At 42.1% G+C, this 25,535-nt stretch overlaps 1 protein-coding gene across 6 annotated transcripts in view; it reads right to left on the bottom strand.

Moving 5' to 3' along the window:
* Window positions 1–12,245: 12,245 nt before the first annotated feature.
* Window positions 12,246–25,535, bottom strand: part of RELCH (RAB11 binding and LisH domain, coiled-coil and HEAT repeat containing) — a 251,582-nt gene continuing 238,292 nt past the window's right edge. For 5 of the 6 annotated variants that reach the window (XM_073630910.1, XM_073630912.1, XM_073630911.1 and 2 more), the window contains one exon: window positions 12,246–17,829. In XM_073630910.1, the coding sequence (XP_073487011.1) occupies window positions 17,709–17,829 (121 nt within the window). In that variant the 3' untranslated portion in view covers window positions 12,246–17,708. Of the gene's footprint in view, window positions 17,830–19,863; window positions 19,981–25,535 lie in introns of all 6 variants that reach the window. The other variant, XM_073630909.1, reaches the window with a different exon arrangement.

Raw genomic sequence — 25,535 nt, 5'->3', positions numbered from 1 at the left:
CATAAACATACAAGTACATGTGAAAATGATCATTGATTTCGTACATCAAAATTAATACATAATAGATAACATTCACTGTATAAAAATTAAAGTTCATAAAATATGCTACATTCCATGAATCTACACGTAATAAAGTGCGAAGTGGTGAAAGGTTCACAATACTAATCTCTGTAAGGTTTTTATTGATGTACAGTATAGTATATGTTTCCATTTTGGAGATTCCCCTTACTGTCATGGTAAAAACCTCCATGTAGACAAGAAACAGGGATACCAGGCTAACAGGCACAGATAACAGCTGCCATCTTCTAGGGCTAGCCCCGGCTGGGCTCCTTCCCTTCCCCCCCTCCCTTTCCCCTGTTAAAGTGACACTAAACAATATCCTTAGGCCCGCCATACATGGGTCAAATTTTGAAAATCTTAACCAGTAATTTCTTTTTCGAATTTTGCACCATTAGTGGGCAGTAGCACTGTCCGATTTTCGTGTGGCCATCGAATTTGAGTGATTGGCACATTGAAAAGTTTTTGAAAAATTAACGATTTTCTAATCAATGATGGGAGAATCATGCAAGAAATATAATCGAAAAAGAAAAAAAATCGAAGTTACTTACCGGTAACGTCCTTTTCCAGGAGTCTTTCAGGACAGCACCATAGAGAGACCTTGGCTTCTCCCCTTCTGAGGAAACACCGCCTTCAAATTTTAGATTTAATCCTCACCGCTCCCCCCGGCCCCTCAGTTCTTCAAGAGGACCTCCGGTTAGCTGGGGAGACACAAGAACACGTCATAATAACTCTGATCTTACCTGACGTTCTTCTGCGATGAACTCTTCACGAATGTCCCTGAAGTAGGGTGGGTAACTGTGCTGTCCTGAAAGACTCCTGGAAAAGGACGTTACCGGTAAGTAACTCCGATTTTCCCATCTCCGTCTTTCAGGACAGCACCATAGAGAGGATAAGCGAGCACCTTACCTTAGGGTGGGACTACTGCCTGCAGAACCTTACGCCCAAAAGCCTGGTCTTTTGCTGACAGAAGGTCCAATCTGTAGTGTCTCACGAACGTGTCGAATCTGGACCACGTCGCCGCTCTACAGATCTGCTCCGGCGACGTACCAGCCCACTCGGCCTGAGAGGTCGCCACTGCCCTAGTGGAATGTGCCCTGATACCCTTAGGGGCTTCCAACCCGCTGACTATATAAGCCTGGCTGATGGCTAACCTTAACCACCTAGCTATAGTGCGCCTAGAGGCTCTGCCTCCCTTCCTGGTTCCTGAAAATAACACAAAAAAGAATCAGATTTTCTAAATGGTTTTGTATCCTCCAAGTACTGCAGGACACACCTTCTTACATCTAGCTTATGAAAATTATGTTCCTGTTCCCTCACAGAATTCAAACAGAAGGTGGGCAAAACAATTTCCTGGCCTCTATGAAAAACCGAGGCCACCTTTGGCAAAAAGGCCGGATCGGTTTTAAAAATTACCCGGTCCGGAAATATCTGAAAAAAGGGTGCCCTAATGGAGAGGGCCTCGAGTTCACTCACTCTCCTTGCCGTAGTGATTGCCACCAAAAACACTGTTTTGAGGCTAATCCATTTTAGCGTACACGTCTCCAATGGCTCAAAAGGTTCCCCTGTAAGCGCTTGTAAGACCAAAGAAAGATCCCACATTGGGAAGGGGGAGACCCTCAAAAGGTCTCTGCCTACTCAATGCCTTAAAAAATCTAACGATCCAAGGATCAGAAGCAAGTTGTTTCTCCAGAAAAACACTCAAAGTGGAAACCTGTCCTTTCAGGGTGCCAAGAGCTAGCCCCTTGTCCGCCCCTGCTTGCAGGAACTCTAAGACTGCTATAGAGCTGTGAACATCAAAGGAAGTTCCTGTGCACCAGCTATTAAAACGCTTCCACGTTTTTTGGTGGATAACCTGGGTTTCTTTTTTCCTGCAATTTAGGAGGGTCTTCACTAAGCTATCTGAGAAACCCCTGCTCTTCAGCAATTCCTCCTCAGTAGCCAAGCCACGAGGTTCCATCTCTCCACCTGGGGACAACAGATTGGCCCCTGGGAAAGAAGATTCTCCTGAACTGGCAGGAACCAGGGGGGTTCTGCTGCTAGACTTCTCAGGATGGAGAACCAAGGCCTCCTGGGCCAATGTGGCGCAATAAGAATGAGGGTTGTGCTTTCCAGCTGGAACTTTCTCAGTACGGCTGGGATCAGTACAGGTGGGGGGAAGGCATAACACCTGTCGAAAGTCCAACTCCGAGCCAGTGCGTCTACTCCTAGAGCTCCATCCCACCTGTTTAAGGAGAAGAAGAGATGCACCTTCCTGTTTTCTCTCGAGGCAAAGAGGTCTATGCATGGCCTTCCCCATTTCTGGGATATTGCCTCGAAAACCCCCTGGTTCAGAACCCAATCGCTTTCTCTCAGCCATTTCCTGCTGAGGAAATCTGCCACCAGATTTTGTTCCCCCTTCAGATGTACTGCCGAGAGGGATAGAACGTTTACTTCGGCCCATTTGAGAATGCTTTCTACCAGGGTCCACAAGGGTCTGCTTTTGGTACCCCCCTGCCTGTTTATGTAGGCTACAGCTGAGGAGTTATCTGACCGGACTCTCACATGCTGTCCCTGAAGTTCCTTCTGAAAGGCTCTGAGTGCCAAGGCTACTGCTCTCAGCTCCTTCCAGTTGGAGGATCTTCTTGCGTCCTCCCTCAGCCAGACGCCCTGAACCATCCGGTCCTCCATATGCGCCCCCCAACCTGTGCCACTCGCATCGGTCGTGACGCACCTGGACACTGGCAGAACCCACTCCAGACCCTGTGAGAGATTGGCCTCTCTTCGCCACCACCATAGGGATCTCTTGACCTGGCCTGGTATAGTTATCAGGGAATCCAAAGACCCCTGACTGTGGTCCCAGATCCTCAGGATGAAGAGTTGTAAAGGGCGAAAGTGTAACCCTGCCCATTGAACTGCTGGAAGTGCTGCCGTCAGTAACCCCAAAGCTGACATAGCCTTTCTTACTGATATTTGTTGGCTGCCCTAGAGTAACAACATTGCCTTGTCTACCTTCTGGATTTTCTCCATTGGCAGGAAGACTTTCTGTTTTGTTGAATCCAACAGGTAACCTAGAAAGATTACCTTTTGCGATGGAGTCAAATTGGACTTTTCCAGGTTTAAGAGCCAACCTAGACCCTCTAGAATGTTCCTTGTAAACTGCAGGTCCCGCGACAGCTGTTCCGGGGAAGAGGCAAACAGTAGTAGATCGTCTAAATATGCGATCACTGAGATGCCCTTGATCCGTAGGAAAGCTAAGACTTCTACCATGACTTTGGTGAAGATGCGGGGGGAAGAGGATAGCCCGAAGGGAAGGGCCCTGAACTGCCAATGAAACGTCCCTTCTTTGGTATTTACCGCCAGCCTGAGGAACTTCTGACACCGTTCTGCAATGGGAATGTGCAGGTAGGCATCCCTCAAGTCTACCGATGCCATGAAGCAGTTCGGAGGAAGGAGCGTTTTTACCGAATAGATCGAGTCCATTCGGAACCTCCTGTAGGTGAGCGAGACGTTCAGAGGCTTCAGGTTCAGGATGAGCCTGAACTTCCCCGAGGGTTTGCGCACCACAAAAATGTGGGAGTAAAAGCCTCTGCCCGTCTCTCCTTCTGGAACTCGAACTACCACCTCCTGTTCCTCCAACTCCTGGAGGGAGGAAAGGAGAGCCGCTGACCTCTCTGCACATTTCGGTAGCGTGGTTACCAGGAGTCTGCATGGTGGAGGTTTTGCAAACTCTAACCTGTACCCTCTTCTTATGACTTCCAAAATAAAATGGTTGGAGGTGATCATCTCCCACTGTGGAAGGAAGGCCCCCAATCTTCCCCCCACCGTGATACTGTCACTTTGTCTTTTTGGGCTGTTCAGGAGGGCGAAAAATAGCCCCCCCACGCCCTTTCCCTTTTTGTCCCCAACCCTTTTTCTGTTGATCAGATTTTGGGGGGTCCAATTTCTTCCAGGGCCGAGACTTTCTTTTAGTCTCTGCTGGTTTCCTTTTAAAAGGGAATGCCTTTTTCCTGTCGGCCGTCCGATCTAAAATGGCTTCCAGACCAGGTCCAAAAAGCAAGTCCCCCGTGAGAGGAATGCCGCAAAGTTTTACCTTGGATGCGGTATTCCCCTGCCACGTCTTAAGCCATAAGGCTCTTCTTGCTGAATTGGACAATGCGGCTGATCTTGCGGACATACGCACCGATTCAGCCGAAGCATCCGCCAGATAAGCTATTCCCTTAAGGAGCATGGGAAAAGACGACAGGATTGTTTCCTTAGGCGTTCCTGCCTCTATGTGTGCTTTGATTTGCGTCAGCCAGTACTCCATGTTTCGTGCCACCACTGTGGACGCCATGGCGGGTTTGAGGTTCCCTAGGGAAGAGTCCCAGGATTTTTTCAGGAGGGAATCTATCCTCTTGTCCATGGGATCTGGAAGTGCCCCCATGTCCTCAAAGGCCAAGTCAGTGTATCTGGAGACCTGAGAAAAGGCTGCGTCTAGTTTAGGGGATTTGTTCCAAACCAGCGCCTCCTCTTCCGCGAAGGGAAACCTACACTTAAGTGCTCTTGAAAGGAAAGGTTTCCTTTCGGGGTCTTGCCACTCTTTTTTGATGGCGTCGACCAAGACCTCATGTACCGGGAACACCCTCCTTTTATGTTCCCCTAGTCCCCTATACATCTGGTCATGGAGTGATAGCTTCTTCCTTTCCTCCTGGATTCCTAAGGTGGTATGAATGGTTCCTAGGAGCTCCTCCACCTCTTCCAGGGAAAGTTTGTAGCGAGAGGATCTTGTGGATTCCCCTTCCACCTCCTCTCCATCCGATTCCCCTTGGGGATCTGAAGACCCGCTATCAGGCTCCTCCTCAACCTCGAGTCTGGCACCTCCTGGATTCTCTCCACTTCCCGAGGGAGCATCCATTAAGGACTGAGTAACACTCTGCTGTGCTGGTGAAGAAATAACCTGAGGCTGTGGCAACTGAAGACTGGAAAAAAGGGTCTTAAAAGTTTGCACAGTATTAGAAAGCTACTTAACGGATGCTGCTAAATCTGAAGACTGTTCTCCTGACTGCTCCCTTACTAACCCCTCTATACATTCCCTGCAGAGGGGTTTAGACCAAGATACCCCCATTGTGATTCTGCATGAGGGACATTTTTTCTTGGTACTGTGGGGCGACTTGCTTTTCTCTGTAGCTTTGCCCTGTGAAACAAATTAAAAAGAGGGAGCAATCAGCAAACTTATCCACCAGCACTACCACGGAGGGCCACCAGGGGTGCGCTTCCCAGGACCGACCACCACCAGGGACCCAGTCACAACCCTTTCCCCCCCACCACCAAGGGGAGTTCTACACCTGTGGAGCTTACAGGAAGAGGTAAGGGAACACCACCCCAGGGTTCCTCTTACCTTGGAGTGGCTGGTGCAGGATTCTCCTGGAGCGGTTCTTGAAGCCTCTGCTTCCGACATCTCCCTAGAGTGCAGTGGTGTTCCAAGCCCCTGTGTGCTGTCCCCACAGCAAGTCCGAGGCAGCACCAGCCGAACGCGCGGTCCGTTTTCATCACCGCGACCGGAACCGGAAGTCACGGGTCAGACGGAAGCACTGACCTCCGCCGGAAATGACGTCACCCGCCCTCCAACCCAGCGCCTTAGAGCTCCCACGCTGGCTGCTAGTGCAGGGCGGTCTCCTGTGCCTCCGCCTATGCCACTGCTAGGCAAAAAGAAAACGGACCCCTCCAGCTTACAGCTTCACTAAGAGAATCTGGAGGAGCGTGATGTGCAGTCTTCTAAAGGTACCCAGCCACATTAGCCCCTTAGACTGCAGTCTTTTAAGAAATGAGCAGGAGAGAGAGAGAGCCTGGTCCCCCCCTCTGCTCAGCCCGCAATTAGCCCCAGCCTCCCTGGCTGTTTAGCCCTGTTTCCTTGCGATGTCTCCCCACCGGAAACACCAGAACTGAGGGGCCGGGGGGAGGGGTGAGGATTAAATCTAAAATTTGAAGGCGGTGTTTCCTCAGAAGGGGAGGAGCCAAGGTCTCTCTATGGTGCTGTCCTGAAAGACGGAGATGGGAAAAAGCATGAGTGCATGAAAAGAAAATTCCCAGAAAGAAAAGAAGATTCGTAACCATGAAAAATTTTTTCCTGTTGCAATATGAGGTGAAATTGAAGGCTTGGTTGGTTGAAATCAATGGTTGCACTATCCGGATCACAAAACATACTAAATTTCTGATTTTCTAAAGAAAATTTGTTCTGGATTCAACCCATGTATGGCCTACGTGTCCAAAAATAATCCATACACACCCATTACATAATGGCTCTGTAATCTATTTTTCATGAAATTGTTTCTTACTGTGTTTTTGGCTTCCTTGAGCTTCGAAAACCTCCCCTATCCCTCATCCTGTTTGTTTGGGTAGAGCAGTGCGTGTTAGTTGCAGTCATGTGCACAGCTCTATGCACACTACAAATCCCATAGTCCCTAAGCCTAGTCTATCAATGGAGCAAGCATGAGAGGGTGGATACTATCCTATGTACAGTGGGACCATGGAGAGTGAGTGTAGCTACCTTCCATGGGGAAGTCAAATTACAGCAGCAAAAACTGAATTTGGAGGAGGCTGAGAGCAATAGAAGTTTTTTTTTCCTTTTTTAATTAAGAATATACATATATACAGTAAATATTATTTTTTATTTAACCAGAATTTAGTGCCACTTTACCTCTCCTATGTGCAGTGGTGGAGGCAGTAGATTTTTAATTTATTCCAAGTTCTGAAATTACATGATCCACGCTCATGCTCAGTTCATTCTGACTCATAGTAATCATGTGCATCTTCTATCTTGCTATCTATCTGTCCCTAATGTTTTTTTTTATAAGGTTGGGAAGCCCCTCTGCACCTTTTTTCTTTTATTTCCATATGTGTACCTATGCGGAAAATCTAACAAACTTAATTCATTAAAAACATCTGAACATCTATCAACTTCTAAGTATTCCCGTCAAAAACCTGGTAATGCTGAAAGAACTCCAATTACAAGTTACTGATTTTGTTTCCATGTAAAAAAAGGCTGAAAAACAAATTATTGCTGTAGTCAAAATGTCTTAAGGAGTAACTCCACTTTTGCTTAGGATAAAACACTCCCTTCTGGGTGATCTATGTAAATTGTAGGGATTTTAGCAAACCTTATCACAGATTCCCACCTCCTTTTATTCTGAAGAAATAGCCGTTTGTTTCTCTGTGTCCATGTGCAAGTGAATGTGAGCGATTTTAGAATCATCTATCAGGTGCAGGGTTCCAATAAGGAACAGGGCAGGGTCTGCATCCCTTTAGACATGACTTCCCTATGGAAGTATCACACCAAAAGTTACATTTTTGTTGCAGAGGATGCCCAAAATCTGACCTGTATCTTAAGGAAGACTTCTGGGAAAATCAGTAAGCCGATCAGACAAACAAAATATTAAATGTCTGGGGGGTATTCCGTACACCTTCTGTGTACAAAACGCCTCCAGGTTGTCAAATTGCATTTTTCAGAAAATAACAGCGCTGAAGATTGACAGGAAAAGTTATTTTTTGTAAAACTCAATTACAGTCTGACTTTTTTAACAATTGTATATGCTATATTAAATCCCCCCTCCCCCCGAGAGTGGAGTTAAACTTTAACAAGGCCATAAACCTGAATCCCAATGCCCTAATTTATCTGGAAATCTGCACAAGTTATAAAATGACTCTACTTCTGTTTCTTGTGAAAGCCCACATTTATGCGGTCTGACCTTTGGTTACCTTATTGCAGATCTGAAACTATCCTGGTTTGTATATAGATACTTTCACAGCGCTGAGAACAAAAATGATAGTCTATAGGTTGCAGCTCACCAGGGCAGGATTTCTGCTAATGTGTGGACATGAGAAAAAAACATGATTTATTGTAATATTTTAAACTGAAAGTGCAACTCCAGCCTAAACACCTTTATTGCCTTTGGGCAGAGCCTGACAATGCAATTGCTGTCTGTACCCCATATGGGAAAATTTTCCTTTTCTTGTTCACATGACCCCAGTCACTGGGACAGGCAGTAGGGGAATCTCCTAGTTGGGAACTCAAACAGCAATAGAAACTTATATCCTTCTCCATTAAATAAAAGGAGATTTTATTGCTGTACTTATTCTGACTGGTGGATTTTACTCTCACTTCCTGTGCCAGAGATCACTGTTAAGCAGGGTATACACATTCTTTTTTCTTTCGTGTTCAACCAGCGTGTTGAACACAAAAAAAAAAAAAAAAAAAATCCCAGATCCCTGCATCAACAGAAACGATGTGTGAAGCAGGACTATTCTTTGCAGGACTATTCTAAGCTCTATTGTTCCCTGACAGCAGAGACTACCCCACATCAAAATATACAGATCAGCACTTTTAAACTAGAAAACTAGCCTTGTTAGAGGGGTTTCATTTATAGTATAGTTGGTCCTATCAAGTATGTGGGCAGAGCCATACCTATGTATATGTTGCCTTACTTTAGCGCCAGGAAAGGATCATTACCATTAGGTAAGTATATGATTTACTAGTGTATGCTACTACACCATCAACATTTGCACAATTTTTTTTATAAGCCAAAGGGGAAATAAATTCATTTGTAGCTTTCTACAGTGGGTATAGAAAAGAATCACCCCCCCCCCCCTTAAAATAATCACATTTTGTTGCTTTGAAGCTTGAAATGAAGGCAGTTTTTGTTTTGTCCAGCTGTATTCACTCAGTGCAACTTTTAACATCCGACTGAAAGATATAACACCAACATGTCTGAAAAAAAAAAGAAGAATCAAACACAGAATCATTGAATTGGAAAAAGAATCACCCCCTTGCGTCAGTATTTTGTTGAACCACCTTTTGCTTTAATTACAGCCTTTAGTCTGTTTGGATATGTCTCTACTAACTTTGCACATCAAGACTTTGCAATATTCGCCTACTCTTCTTTGCAGAACTTCTCAAGAGCAGTAGATGTTCCTCCAGAATTGGATGGTGTTTTGCCCCATTAATTTTTCTTTCTATCCTGACAAGTGCTCCAGTTCCTGCTGCAGAGGAACATATCATAATAGGATACTACCACCACCTTGCTTTACTGTAGGAATGATGTTATTTGGATGGTGAGCTGTATTGGATTTCCGCCAGACATATCGTTTGGTGTCATGGTCAGATGAGACTAAAATTTAATTCTTTGGCCTCAACACCTTTTTCCATGTGGCCTCAGAATCTTCAAGCCATGTTTTTGCATGTGGTCTTTCTTGAAGAGTAGCTTTTTTCTTGCTACCCTCCCAAACGAGCCACATTTGTGTAAAATTTGTGATATTGTTGTCACATGCACACAATGACCACTCTGTCATAAATTCCTGCAACTGCTTCAGAATTGCTGTAGACCTCTCTGACCAGTTTCCTCCCGGCTCTTTCATCCAGTTAGGAGCGATGTCTTGATCCAGGGAGGATCTGTGTTGTACCAAAACCTTCCACTTCTTAATAATAGACTTCACTGTGCCTCTAGGCATTGACACAACTTTATCCCGGGGATCTTTTGACAGCACCTTGCCATCCATAGATGATTGTTGGCTTCAGTTGCACTACCAGGGACTGAAATGCTCTAGAAAAGCTATTTTCATGCTGAGCTAATCAAAATGACCACAGCTGATCACAGTTGAAAGTCAAATTGCTTTGTGTGCCATTGAGAAGGTGATTAGCTACACCCGATTGAGTTTACAAGTCATTTTAGGAAGGGGGAGATTCTTTTTTCATCTCAGTGATTCTGTTTTTGATTTATTTTTTGCTGACATGTTGGTGTTATACATCTTTAAGGCTGCTTTCACACTGAGGCGCTTTACAGGCACTATAGCACTAAAAATAGCGCCTCTCCAGTGTGAAACCTGAATGCTTTCACTGGAGCGGTGTGCTTGCAGGTCAGTAAAGAAAAGTCCTGCAAGCAGCATCTTTGCAGTGCTGTAGGAGTGGTGTATACACCGCTCCTAAAGCGCCCCTGCCCATTGAAATCAATGGGCAGTGGCGCTCTGCCGGCTGTTCTAACCCTCTTTCGGCCGCTATTGGGGGTTAAAAGTGCCCCGCTAGCGTCCGAATAGTGCCGCTAAAACAATGGTAAAGCGCAGCTAAAAAGAGTGACACTTTGCCGCCAACGTCTCAGTGTGAAAGCACACTTACTTGGATGTTATAAGTTGAAATGGGTAAATACAACTGGATAAAACAAAAACTGTGTGTCTTCATTTCAGGCTACAAAGCAACAAAATGTGATTATTTTAAAAAGGGGGGGGATTATTTTCTATACCCACTATATATGAAATTAGTAACATGAAATCATTACGGCACAGGACAGAAACTAGTCAGGACAGAAATGTGGGGTCTATCATTCCTGACTCATGTTTTAAGGTTGATAGTCCAAGGCTGTCATCCTTGTTCTATATTTACTGACCTGTAACAAGCATATATAAGTGTCTGGGATACCAAACAAGACATGCTTGTTCTGGGTCAGTGATTAAGCTGTACAGAATGGCGGTCTCTAAGCCTAGGTACACACAGAATTGTTGCAGTAACAACAATGGCGCCACAAGTAATCACTAGTGATACCCTTGCAGTTGTATGTAGTAGTGTCCAATTGCACAATGTGAAGCATTGTGTTACAGTTCGATAGTCAGAAGCATTTTACCAACCATAAGCTCCTTGATCATGCCACGCGCAGCTAAATGAGTGCTTTTCTGATGTGTGACAGAACACAAACCGAACCACTGAATCAACCACTGGTTCAAAGAACACACATCACTAGTAATGGGCTGCCCTATGCACGACTAGCAGAAACACTCCAAAACACGCAAAAAATAAAAGAACCACGACCAAAAGCCAATTTGCGCTATGTGAACCCAGCCTAAGAGTGGCCAGCCAACATCTGCCTCAGTTAACTGCTAAACTGGAAGACAATTAGCATAAATCAAGTAGATGTAAATTAAATTTCAATTTAATTAAAAGAAAATGGAAGTGATACCTATGGACTTGGTAAGGGCTAAACTGTCTTGGATTATAGTTAAAAGAAAGGCTATCTGCAATTCTGAATGACAAACTAAAAGGAGTTTGAGAAAACCTGGAGCCCCTGGATTCGATATCTGTCAGGAGACACCCTGGCTCCCTTGGTTTAAACAGTGGTCTGGTTTAGAGGAGTTGGCATGTCCTTCCTTCTCCTATTTTTAGATCTTTTCTGTCTGTCCCTTCCTTTTTTTTTCTTTTTCTGGTAGTCAGGGTCCCCATACTGATTGTGTGGGATATGGACAATTTTGTTTGGATTGTGAAGTTATCCCCTCCAATTATAGGTAGTCAGGAGCCATGTATCAGGCCAGCACATAAGACTGTGGAGCGTGTATTTGGCCAATGGGATAGTGGTCTCTTGTTGGGGCTTAGTTGCGAAGGTCACCTGCTATTTGGGACCAGGTTACAGGAAAGAATAACCTAAAGCACATTTTCACAAGTCCCCTAGGGGACTTGTAGTTTTGCAACAGCTGACTCCTGCACTCGGGGCTGCTTTCATTCCAGAAGATCTGTGAAAGTGTGCTTTAGGTTATTCTTTCCTGTAACCTGGTCCCAAATATTCAGCATCAGCAATGCTTCACTCCTACATTTCTGGCTGAAAATTAAGAGAAACAGAGTACGGTTCTTCAAAGTGATGTGACAACTTACCTTATTGATCTACCTACTCAAGCCTCCATCCATGACCACTGTGAGTGGTGAAAGCCTTGTCTGACCCATCTGTTAGTTCAGGGGTCCACTGATTGAGGTGAGCGGTTTGGCTTACTGGTGGTGGAATCACGGATCTGCGTTGCACCTTATGAATATTTGAGAGCACCCTCACTACCGTAAAGGAGACTACTTTCTGTTTACTCTTTTTTTCTTATCATCTACATTTAAGGGGACTTTCATTATTTATACCATGAGCAATGTGTTAGTCTGCTGATTTTATCCATAGCGCTGCACTGTTATTTGTATAGTACTTTTAAAGGTTTTTTTATATGTTTACCTTTAGTGTTCAGCTGCTTGTATTTCTAGTTAGGGTATTGCTTTTGCGCTGACTGAATTTCCATTTTATATTTTCTCTTGTTAAACACTTTTCAATAAAAATGCAAAAGAAGAAAAAAAAACTTCTTGTAGCAGTGTTCCTTCTATGTATGTGAATTCATACCATTAAAGACATACCCCATTTGGAGAAGTCACAAATACTACATATGGAAAAAACTGTAATTTTTTTATTCATTTATTTGAACAGAAAAGCTTTCCATTATTACCCAGACAGTTATTGTGAAAAACAGTCTTACGTTTCATGTATAAACAGTGCACGCTCTTTTGGACGAGCACATAGAATGAGGAATACTAAAATTTATGTAAGCTCTTTTTCCTGGTTTTCAATATTTTAGAGCCTTGCAAATGACACACTGCTGACCTACTTTCTTGTAAATCTTCAAACTATCCCAAAACTATGCACAGTCACCTTTGAAGAAAAAAAATGCAACATATAAAATATGTATATTCACAGAAATTCAAAAAAGGGTTAGGCAGAAAAAAAAAAAAAATCAGTGCATTCACTCAGTTGTAAATAACAATTGTAGTATTATTCTACATCTACAGTAACACGCTATAAATATATATGGCTAATCAGGCTCTCTTCCTTAGCATCCACAATGGATGCTAACATTTACAAATAATTTAAGATTGCTGTTCAAGAAACTCTTCATTTTTGAAATCTGTTATTAAAGTTTACTGCAAGTTGTACAAATGTTTGATATGCTTATCTACCTAATATGTGAATTTTCTTTGACCTAGAAATGGGTCACTAAGAACCATGCATACGGGCCAATTATAGCACACCCTACACATTTGTATTGCTAGCCTTTTGCTCTTTCCTAATCTTTTCTAGCAAAGTTGCCTTGCTTTGCTGGCTGTTATTTAACCATCAAGTTCTGGATTTCTAAACCTGATCTTGGCTTTATTACCCAGTGAGTTCCAACCAACGAAGGTGCCCCTTCACACGGCCCACAGGAACAAAGCTGAGGCTGTCAGTCACAGGCTGTGCCCTCCCATCACCATTTTTCACTTGGTGTCAGGAAAACTTTTCAAAAGTGATTCATGTTTTCATGTTGATAACAGAGGAACGGAGCAGTAGACAAAAGTGACACTAAGGCTGGCTACACATCTTGCAATTTTCATACATTTATCTTTTAGATTTAGCAAAACCATATAATATGAGGTCAAACCTAAAGACTTTCAAATTGTATGCAATCAGGCAGGACCTTGCACTACATTAGTTAAAAGGTAATTCTAAAGGAAATTGAACAAGAAAATTGTATAATGTAAAGCCAGCTTTAGTGCTCTTGAGACACTTAAGTACACACTATAGAGCAGTGATAGCAAACCTTGGCACCCCAGATGTTTTGGGACTACAATTGCCATGATGCTCATGCACTCTGCAGTGTAGTTGAGCATCATAGGAAATGTGGTTCAAAAACATCTGGGGTGCCAAGGATCTCCATCACTGCTATAGAGGGATATACTTAGTTCATATTTCATGTCTGAGGTTTAAAATCACTTTAACTCAAAAAGCAGTGAAGACAGGAATAGATCAATTCTAGACCCATCAAAATCTGCAGTGACGGTTTCCATATCTTTGTCAATACCACTCCTTTTAAACAGCATTTATAGGACAAGTGAAACCAATCAGTGAACTTCTAATGCAGCAGCATCAGCTAGATTTCACATAGACCTACACATGTTCATTGGGAGGGTCTGCTTTCTGAAGCCTGTCACCAGTCAGATTCAAGCCCTCATGGCAAGTGTGAATCTGATTGGTGGCCATCGTGAATTTTTTTAATATTGACATTTTGATACATACAGGCATTCTTTACTTGAGACAGCAATGAGCCTGTAATGGGAGTGTTTGTGAATATCTCTCTTGTGCTACAAGTAAGAAATAGCTGTTTTTAAATTACCAAAAAGGAGGTGCATAAACTGGTGCACTATAGCTTTGCTAGGAAGAAAACTTCAAGCTTTGAGTAGGTAGGCGGTGTTACCTGTATTTATTTCAAGGCTTAAGGTCAGCCACACAGGGAGCAAATTTCTTTCCTGCAACCATGGGTTGCAGAAAAGCAATTTGCTTGATTCCCCCATTAATACAGACAGTGTTGATATGGGAATCTCTCCCGCCAGGCCATTGTCTTCTCCCGGCGTGGAGGGGGCAGGGGGGAGCCGCCCCCGCTGGAATAACAGTGAATATCGCTAGCTACTATAGCAGCCACTTGCGATAATCGTAAATGAATCCAGCAGGCTGGTTGTACCCAAGTTGATCGATTGGTACATTCAGCTTGCCTATAATGGTTCGAAGTCCGAGATTAAAACCATGTATGGCTAGCATACCTAGAGGGTTTTAAACTCCCTCAAAAAGCTTATTACTTACCATTCATCTCCATGCTAAACTAATCTGCACAAATCATCCTCTTGTAGCCACTTGACAGCAGTTCTGAGTGTAGTCGCTTCCAGTCCCAAGACTACTTTCAGCACTTAGCTGTGGCAGGGACACGTATTTGATGCCTCTGCCTGAGCAACCAATCTGTAGTACTTCCTACACACAGGACCCAAATTAAATGCCAAAATATCCCCTGGACCAGGAGCTCTGAATCCACATATGAAAAGAGGAAGGGAGGAGGATAATTTCCTCATATTAGGTTGGTGTGGAGGAGGGTGAAAAATAGGTTAGGGTCAGGAAATTACTTGAGTTATTGCTCAACACTGGACCTTCTTGTGTCCCCCTGGTTGAAATCAATTCGGCAAAATGTTCCTGATAGGTTTAACTGGGTCAAATTTTAAAACTTGCAGCAAACAGATGGATTAGTAAAATTTTTCAAAAAGGAAGGATTTTTCTTTATACAAAATGACTGATATGACAATAAGTATGAAAACTGCATCAATAAGCCCATCAACCTGACACAGAACCAAGGCATGCAGAGGCCTACAGCAACCAATCTGACATTAAATAGAACCAGTTTCAAGTAATGAAAGCGGATGCCTGATAGCCCGTCACAAGCTCCTGCACACAATTTCTCTGTGTCATATTGTAAAACACTGCATAAATAAGACCTTCAACTCCCCCAATATATTATCTAATCACAAACAAAAAGTTTTTCATTGCCGTATTGTAGTTATTTAAAATAGCTGCATTTATGCCAGAACTTGTTCATATGTTATGCTGGCCAACCAGCAGTAAACCATCCTGAGAAAAGTAAAGATGACCACCTTTCCTAAATAAATAACATTTATGGTCGCTATAATACTGTATGGAATATTTACATACAGTTTTGCTCCTCAGAGCCAACAAACAACAAAATGAAAAATCCCAAAAATAGACTTACATTTCCTAATTCTCAAACATTATATAGACCAAGGAAATTAGTGTTTAAAGGAAAACAAAAATATATATTTTAAAAGGGCAATATGAACATAGTCTGAGATTCTCCATGGAACCAGTCAGTAGGTATTGCCTTTGAAAGGGAAGGGGGGTATTTTAGCAAGGATTTAGAGTTGTGTTGACTCCTAGAATACACAAAGCTGTATTTTTCCTGAATACCGGTAGCCTGAATCTCCCTTGTATTTCTCTGTGTATTACAAAAAGTGTTTTTTCGTGCTCACAGGTGCCTGTAGATCACAGAAGGCTGCTGTTTCATACTTTTAATTGATATGGATTAAACACTATCAACCAAAACAGATCTCACCGAACCTCCATTGGTGAAGGAAAACATGATTTGCAATGCTGTATTGCATCACTCTGTGTGCTATTAATGATGTTGCTATGGGTCAAATTTATTTTACACTTGTTTTCAATCTCATATTCCTCTTAACTGCAAGCTTATATGAGCCACTGCTATTATATCTTGCTTTTGGTGTATATATTTTTCAATTCTATGTTTTATTTAAACTTTCAAGTATCTGTATAACATTGTTTCATTTGTGACATTATGAATAGTGTCATAAGATGGTTTAAATAATTAACGTACACTTGCTTATTTTGTTTAGGAGATACCAATGGGCAGGTGTAAGTGGCAACATGCAGTTAACAATTCCTTGTGACAGATTGTAAACTTAGAAGGAACTGGTCATGATAGAGCAGGGGTCTCAAACGGGCGGCCCTCCAGCTGTTGCAAAACTACAAGTCCTATCATGCCTGTGTCTGTGGGAGTCATGCCTCATGGGACTTGTAGTTTGGAAACAGCTGCAGGGCCACCAGTTTGAGATCCCTGTGATAGAGGATTAGCTGTTATTGGGCGCCTGGGCTGCCATCCATATCATTCCTTCACTACTTGGGAACCACTGTCCTAGAACAAGCACTGGCGTATCAAGTGTTCTGAAACCTTATTGACTGCATGTGCAATTTGGGAATCACTAATTTAGGCTAAGGATGAGACCCTGACACTTTTAAAAATAAATCAGAAACTTTCATTATTCGATCTAGACAGATTCTTTTAACTTCATCTTGTGGTAACTAAGGGAGTGGTGATCAACAAAAGAGAGACAAGCTAAGCAAATCACCCATAATGGCATGGCAATACAAGTCTGTGCGGGGTTCACATGAGAATAGCAGAGCCGTACACTGCCTGTGCTGTAGAGGGCCAAACAAAGTCTTTTAATTGGCAATGGAGACTATGCACTGGATCCTCTCATCCATTGGGCTCATAGTATGTGAGTGAGTTACTCTGACTATAATTTTACTGCGGTGGAAAATAGCTAAGAACAGAGGTTTTCTAAAGAAGCCTTAAACTTATTTGAGGATCTTGTTGAGGTGCACTTATGTTGGAGGTTCCAACTAATAGTAGAAGGCTTTCACAGCTTTTAATTGGAATGCAAGCAGAGCTTAAAAAAAAATAAAAAAATGGATATGGCTTATAGAAAAAGCAGAACAGAAAATATGAAATACCTTCTTTTAGATCCGATTATAGCAAACACAATTGTAGTACATTTTTTAAGATGGTCTTCATCAAAAGGTTTTTACATTTTTAAAATGACAACAACATGGCAACATGACCGTATTACTGCACACAGTAGTAATGCCAAGGGAACATCGAATGAAAAAAGCATTGTCTCCAAAACTGGGAATGCAAGTTATTTATGCTTGTCCTTCTACCGTAGACTCGAGGATGAATCCAAAAAAGGCACAGGTTAACGCTGGCTGTTTTCTTATTCATTTAAAAATAAAAACAAACTGATTGCTATTTCCAATATTTACGTACATATCAATATCTGACTTTATTATTTCATGATAAAGAATTTACATTACTAAGTACCATTGCAACTTTGTGCAGTATATAACAGATAGAGTTGCCAATATTTTTTTCAGAAAAAATACTTTTTTCACTATATATATATATATTTATGTATATAAAAAAAAAAAAAAAAAAGACAAAAAAGACAGAACGGAGACATGGTATAGGCTAAGGATCCTTCTTCAACTTCAGTTACAGTATGAATTCCCGAATCAACAGACATGCGGATTCTAATGAAGTGCAAATTTCTTTGGAGTCTTTAATAAAATATATTACAAGAACGTAAGACATGAAGAAAAAATAAAAATAAAAAGGCAAGTAGTTCAAGTACAAGGAGCAAGTGGTCCATCTTTTTAGTGTTTTATTGGCTAGCAGCAAGCCACCTATTTCTTGCGCTGAAAAACATTTGCCAACATTGCACCAGATGTTGTCAGCTGGCCCATTTTGTTCAGAAACTTTGTCTTGGTGTCTTCACTCACAAGGCTTGCTGCAATTGACATGGAACTGAAAAACATAAAAGTCAGATTAAAACGTGGTCACGAGAAACACTGTGGGGCTGATTTACTAAAACCGGAGAGTGCAAAATCCGATGCAGCTCTGCATAAAAACCAGCTTCCAGTTTTCATTTGTCAAAGCTTAATAGAAAAAGCTGAAGTTAGAATCTGATTGGCTACCATGCAGAGCTGCACCAGATTTTGCACTCTCCAATTTTAGTAAATCAACCCCAGTGATTTTTAGAATAGTTGTCAGAACATCTACCATTACAACTAGGTTCCTAAAAGCTTAATTCTGATTATTAGATGTACTGCCCCACATCATTACATTGAAAATGTATCTCAATTCCATAATTATTAAATCTCATGGTTGGAGCTCATGTAGACTTACTGTATAATAAAATAAAAATAAGCATGTCAAACTTAAATTAAAAAGCGAGTTAATTTAGTCTTTAGGGTGCCACAACAACCTAATTCCATGAAAGAAAGTGTACCACTTCAGTACCTAACACTTTATCCCAGAGAAATGGATCCCAGAGAAAACTTGAAAATTATCACTTGCAGTGGGGCTGTGCCCGCACTGCAAGGGCTAACTGCTCACTTAGTCTAGGGGAGAGTAGACGCATCGTTACTTATCTGATTTTCCGCTTCCCCAGCAATCGGCACTTCCCCATGATCCTGTGTTGGACTGTTCCTCAGCGTATTGGTGTTGATGATATCAGGACTTTAGACCACTAGAGCAAGGGGTAGAAGAAGCAGCTGCGTGGACCGGTCCAGCAGTGCGAAGGAGTGGAGGATCGGGTAAGTAACCTAATTAAACTAATATTATTGTTATTATTAAAGTCCCCTAGACCTAAACGAGCAATTAGATTGTAGGCTCTAACAAGCAGCGCCCTCAGATTGCTCTTGTACCAAATTTTAATGTAACTAATGTCTGCCCTCATGTTGTAAAGCGCTGCGCAAACTGTTGGCGCTATATAAAACCTGTATAATGTATAATAATATAATGTAATTAACCATTGCAGTGCAGGCACTGCCCCATTGCAAGGGGCAGTTTTCCCGTTTCCCAGAGTTTGGCTTTATAACATTTCCTTGTCTATGTTGCTGCAAAATGAATTAAGAAGTGTACCTTTCATCAGCTGCACAACAGCAGTCACCTTGTTCAGTTTAAAATAAAATTTCTAGGTCACTTACCTGGGACAGATATAGATATAAAGCATACACACACTTTTCTAAATTATTTACAGCATGCATGTTCTGGATCTGAGATTCGGAAACTAGCCATGCAGCTAGAATTTTCAGAAGCAGGCCAGCAATGGCAGCTCCTTTACCTCTTCAGTGACAGTTGTACTTTAAAGACAAAACTTGCGTGAAAGGGTTAGAACTGCATCAGATTTTGTTACTGTGTGCCCTTTAGCAAGATTTCCTAACCCTTTCAGTCTGGTGATCGAATGTTAGATGGACAAGAAAAGATAGGATTTCACCAATGGGGAAAAATACAGAAATAAAAACATCTTAATAGAGTAGGAAAGGTCAGAACCTCTAAAATTGTTTCTATTGCTGTGTCCTGCTGTCCAGTGACCTCTCATTTTCCTCATTTTTGACCAGCTGCCACTGAGTCAGAATAGAGAACTCTCCCCAAAGGAGTCAAAAACAGCAATAAAAACTGATAGAAATGCTAACCCTTACCCATTTAATTAATAAATAAGCAATTAGACCAGAACTGGGCTTTCGTTTGTAAGAATTTCCTGACTACTTAAGAATCATCTAAATGTTCTGACTTTGAAATCAAAATGGACCCCTTGTCCAATACACAGACAGCCATCCTTCAAAACAAATAGACAGCTAACGGATACAAATCACATTAGCAGGTAGTGGTAAGGCAATACGGAAATGGTTTTGTGACTATCAGGAAGGTTCCTACTGCTAAATCAATTGTGCTCATTATATAAAGAGCAGAGGAATTGTTTTCTTAGGAAATAACTTCAGCAATATAAGCGAACTCACACATTGTGCCGCAAACAATAGAAAAAATAAAACTCACTTCTAACCCTTCTTTTCAGCGCCTGACTTGGACAGAGACCAAACGTTCCAGGTTGGAGCACGAGCACACGATGACATGGAAAACAGATTGGCCGGAAAAAGACAAGCTGAGAGCATTCTGGAATGAGAGTAAGAAAAGCTGAGAGTAGACAGAAAGAGGCACAGTGCAATCCCATTGAGGGCAACAAGGACATGGAGAACACCTTAGCAGAAGAAAAGGAGAAGGAAGGGAGCCGACAACTCAAATCACTGAAGAACGTTCTCAGCCAGCTTTTAGCTCTCAATTACCAATTCAACATGCTCTGTCTCCAATCTGGAACGCTTGGGTTTCCTACATTCATGCAAGGAGGTTTCTCAGAACACTAAAATGAGAACTGAACAGCATGTATAAAAAAAAAACATGTCTTAGAAAAAAAAAAAAACCCTTTAAACCGGCCATGTAAAATTAGCACAGTTTCTCATCTGCAAACATCCTGGTGGGACATTTTAATATTTTCTACAATACAATATTAGGAGTGCAGGAGAACATGTACATCCCTTAGGACTGTATTCTTAAGGGTAAAGTACATACTAATTTGACCTAAAATTTGGCCAATAGTAAATACTGTATGTTCTGTGATTCAGTCTACTTATTTCTGTGAGAAAAAAAAAATACCACTATTCCACTCTAGGTACAGTAGCTCACACAAGTGAGTACACCCCTCACATTTTTGTAAATATTTTAATATATCTTTTCATGTGACAACACTGAAGAAATTACTCTTTGCTACAATGTAAAGTAGTGAGTGTACAGCTTGTATAACAGTGTAAATTTGCTGTCTCCTCAAAATAACACACAGCCATTATTGTCTAATCCACTGGCAACAAAAGTGAGTAGTACACCTCTAAGTGAAAATGTCCATATTGGGCCCAATCAGCCATTTTCCCTCCCCAGTGTCATGTGATTCGTTAGTGTTACAAAGTGGTCTCAGGTGTCAATGGGGAGTAGGTGTGTTAAATTTGGTGGTATCACTCTCTCACTCTCTCATACTGGTTACTGGAAGTTCAACATGGCACCTTATGGCAAAGAACTCTCTGAGGATCTGAAAAAAAGAATTGTTGCTCTACATAAAGATGGCCTAGGCCATAAGAAGATTGCCAAGACCCTGAAACTGAGTTGCAGCACGGTGGCCAAGACCATACAGTGGTTTAACAGGACGGGTTCAACTGAGAACAGGCATCGCCATAGTCGACCAAAGAAGTTGAGCGTCATATCCAGATGTTGTCTTTGGGAAATAGACATATGAGGGCTGCCAGCATTGCTGCAGAGGTTGAAGGAGTCGGGGATCAGCCTGTCAGTGCAGACCGTACGTCGCACACTGTTTTAAATTAGTCTGCATGGCTGTCGTCCCAGAAGGAAGCCTCTTCTAAAGATGATGCACAAGAAAGCCTGCAAACTGTTTGCTGAAGACAAGCAGACGAAGGACATGGATTACTGGTACCATGTCCTGTGGTCTGATGGGACCAAGATAAACTTATTTGGTTCAGATGCTGTCAAGCGTGTGTGGCGGCAACCAGGTGAGGAGTACAAAGACAAGTGTGTCTTGCCTACAGTCAAGCATGGTGGTGGGAGTGTCATGGTCTGGGGCTGCATGAGTGCTGCCAGCACTGGGGAGCTACAGTTCATTGAGGGAACCATGAATGCCAACATGTACTGTGACATATTGAAGCAGAGCATGATCCCCTCCCTTCCGAGACTGGGCCGCAGGGCAGTATTCCAACACGATAACTACCCCAAGCACACCTCCCAGATGACTGCTGCCTTACTAAAGAAGCTGAGGGTAAAGGTGATGGACTGGCCAAGCATGGCTCCAGACCTAAACCCTATTGAGCATCTGTGGGGCATTCTGAAACGGAAGGTGGAGGAGCGCAAGGTCTCCAACATCCACCAGCTCCGTGATGTCATCATGGAGGAGTAGAAGAGGACTCCAGTGGCAACCTGCGAAGCTCTGGTGAACTCCATGCCCAAGAGGGTTAAGGCAGTGCTGGAAAATAATGATGGCCACACAAAATATTGACACATTGGGCCCAAGTTGGACATTTTCACTTAGGGGCTTATTCACTTCTGTTGCCAGCGGTTTAGACATCAATGGCTGTGTTGAGTTATTTTGAGTGGGCAGCAAATTTACACTGTTATACAAGCTGTACACTAACTACTTTACATTGTAGCAAAGTGTAATTTTTTCAGTGTTGTCGCATGAAAAAAGATAGAATAAAATATTTACAAAAATGTAAGGGGTGTACTCACTTTTGTGAGATACTGTACTTCTGATCTTTTGTGCTTAGCTATTCCACTCTGGTTACGTCTGATCTTTTGTACTCGGCTTTCTCATATGTTGTTTTTATTGCTGCTGACAAACAAAATAACATAGGATGGAGATAGACTTGAGAATTTCAACAGTTTATAAGGCAGTATTGCTCAACTCAAGGGTGTACCCAACAGTGCATGTTTTACAGTTTTATCCTCATACTCACGGGTGAGACCATATGGTAAAAATGCATGCACTGTTATCAGTCTCCATGGACCTATGGTTAGAAGAGTCAAACAGATGGCTGCAGTGAGCATTTAAACCGAGATTACATGAAGGCAGTCAACACTGTCTTACGCCAAGGGTGCTCAATCTGTGGCCCTCCAGCTGTTGCAGATCATGCCTCTGCCTTTGGAAGTCATGCTTGTAACTGTTAGCAGCTTGCAATGCCTCATGGGACTTGTAGTTCCGCAAAACAGCTGGCAGGCCACAGGTTGAGCACACATGTCTTACAGCTTGACCATTTCAACACGAAGGGTGTCATACACTTCTTACACCTTGACCATTTCAACAAGAAGGCTGTCATACTGTTCTCACACCTTGACCATTTCAACTTGAAGGCTGTCACTGTTCTCACACTTTGACCATTCCAACATAAAGGCTCTAGTGCTGTTCTTACACCTTCACCATTTCAACAATCTCCATTACATGACAAAAAGCAAAAGAAAATCTGAACTTTACAACCCCTCTAAATGTATATGAAATAAGACGGAAGCAACAGATACAGTGGGGACAGAAAGTATTCAGACCCTTTTAAATTTTCTTCTCTGTTATATTGCAGCCATTTGCTAAAATCATTTAAGTTCATTTTTTTTCCTCATTAATGTACACACAGCACCCCATACTGACAGAAAAACACAGAATTGTTGACATTTTTGCAGATTTATTAAAAAAGAAAAACTGAAATATCAAATGGTCCTAAGTATTCAGACCCTTTGCTCAGTATTTAGTAGAAGCACCCTTTTGATCTAATACAGCCAAGAGTCTTTTTGGGAAAGATGCAACAAGTTTTTCACACCTGGATTTGGGGATCCTCTGCCATTGTCTTGTTGGAAGGTAAACCTTCGGCCCAGTCTGAGGTCCTGAGCACTCTGGAGAAGGTTTTCGGCCAGGATATCCCTGTTCTTGACCGCATTCATTTTTCCCTCGATTGCAACCAGTCGTCCTGTCCCTGCAGCTGAAAAACACCCCCACAGCATGATGTTGCCACCACCATGCTTCACTGTTGGGACTGTATTGGACAGGTGATGAGCAGTGCCTGGTTTTCTCCACACATACCACTTAGAATTAAGGCCAAAAAGTTCTATCTTGGTCTCATCAGACCAGAGAATCTTATTTCTCACCATCTTGGAGTCCTTCAGGTGTTTTTTTAAGCAAACTCTATGTGGGCTTTCATGTGTCTTGCACTGAGGAGAGGCTTCCATCGGGCCACTCTGCCATAAAGCCCCGACTGGTGGAGGGCTGTAGTGATGGTTGACTTTCTACAACTTTCTCCCATCTCCCGACTGCATCTCTGGAGCTCAGCCACAGTGATCTTTGGGTTCTTCTTTACCTCTCTCACCAAGGCTCTTCTCTCCCGGTAGCTCAGTTTGCCCGGACAGCCAGCTCTAGGAAGGGTTCTGGTGGTCATCCCATACGTCTTCCATTTAAGGATTATGGAAGCCACTGTGCTCTAAGGAAACTTAAGTGCAGCAGAATTTTTTTTGTAACCTTGGCCAGATCTGTGCCTTGCCACAATTCTGTCTCTGAGCTCTTCAGGCAGTTCCTTTGACCTCATGATTCTCATTTGCTCTGACATGCACTGTGAGCTCTAAGGTCATATATAGACAGGTGTGTGGCTTTCCTAATCAAGTCCAATCAGTATAATCAAACACAGCTGGACTCAAATGAAGGTGTAGAACCATCTCAAGGATGATCAGAAGAAATGGACAGCACCTGAGTTAAATATATGAGTGTCACAGAAAAGGGTCCGAATACTTAGGACCATGTGATATTTCAGTTTTTCTTTTTTAATAAATCTGCAAAAATGTCAACAATTCTGTGTTTTTCTGTCAATATGGGGTGCTGTGTGTACATTAATGAGGAAAAAAATGAACTTAAATGATTTTAGCAAATGGCTGCAATATAACAAAGAGTGAAAAATGTAAGGGGGTCTGAATACTTTCCGTCCCCACTGTACATGTAGGAGCCTGTCAAGTGCACTCCAGATATCAGCCAGGAGTTCTGACAGGGGCAGGATTCTTCATAAAGAACAGCAAGCAGCCCCAAACCAGCTGTAGATTTTTAAAGTATATGTAAACCCTTAAAAAAGAACTTCCTTTAGCTCTACACTTTTGATCTGCTGAATATATCATATTGAAAGTGTTTTGTTATATTTGTTTGGCAAGTGCAAAAAACTGTTGGTCATGTCAGAAAGTCACAGCTGTCGTGTGCACACCTTCCTGAGGAATCTCAACTCCTTCCAGGCTTATTGTAGACTACTGAACAATTCTTGTGTTGATGAGGGGGAGGATTCAATATCTCAACAAAAGACAATTGGGAAGGACTGTCACCATTTCTTGGGATTACAGACCAGAAAAGGTACAATGTTCTCAGTCCACAACAAGAAATTTAGAGCAAAATGCATTTCTGGTAGAGATTTCTCTGTACTTGCAGGGTCTTTAATGGGATAAAACATAGGGAAATGTACAGTACATGTATTGCAGAGCTGTGTTGCATGTGTTTTTATTTTTTATTTAGTTAGTTTTTATTTAGTTTAGTTTTATTTAGTTTTTTTGCTCTGACATACAGTACATTTTAAGGCACATTGAATGCTTTACATTGTAAGCTCTCAAGAGCAGGACCCTCCTAAGCCTCCTTTATTCAATTGTAACAGTACTGCCTTTATTGTAAATTACTGCAAAAACCATTAGCATTAAATAAATCCTTACGATTAGTGATACTACTGTACTACTTGTCAATAGGGTGCACAGTATTTACCATTTTAAAAAGCAGGAATCCCATTGGTATAAAAGCCTACAAACTGTATTTGAACAAATGTATAGTAAATACAGCTCTTCATGAAAGATTTGTCTGTTCATAAAACAGCCTGCCTCGCACTATCATGACACACATCTCCTACATCTGGGAAGTCATGGTTTAAAAGATAAAAGGTTAGAATCTGTAAAGTTTGTGAAAACGTATCCTAGGAGATGAGAAAAACCCCACATTTTATTTACAAAGATAAAGAAGTGCTAATGCTCAATAAACTCAAAGCAGAGATAATAGCCCTGACCTTCCTCAAGTGCTACCCACCTCACAATGCAAGATTTTTATAAAGCAGTGC

The sequence above is a fragment of the Aquarana catesbeiana genome, linkage group LG05, assembly GCF_042186555.1.
Source record: "Aquarana catesbeiana isolate 2022-GZ linkage group LG05, ASM4218655v1, whole genome shotgun sequence".
NCBI lineage: Eukaryota > Metazoa > Chordata > Amphibia > Anura > Ranidae > Aquarana > Aquarana catesbeiana.
The sequence above is the reverse complement of the archived record's forward strand: the minus strand, read 5'-3'. Positions and strand labels throughout refer to the sequence as shown.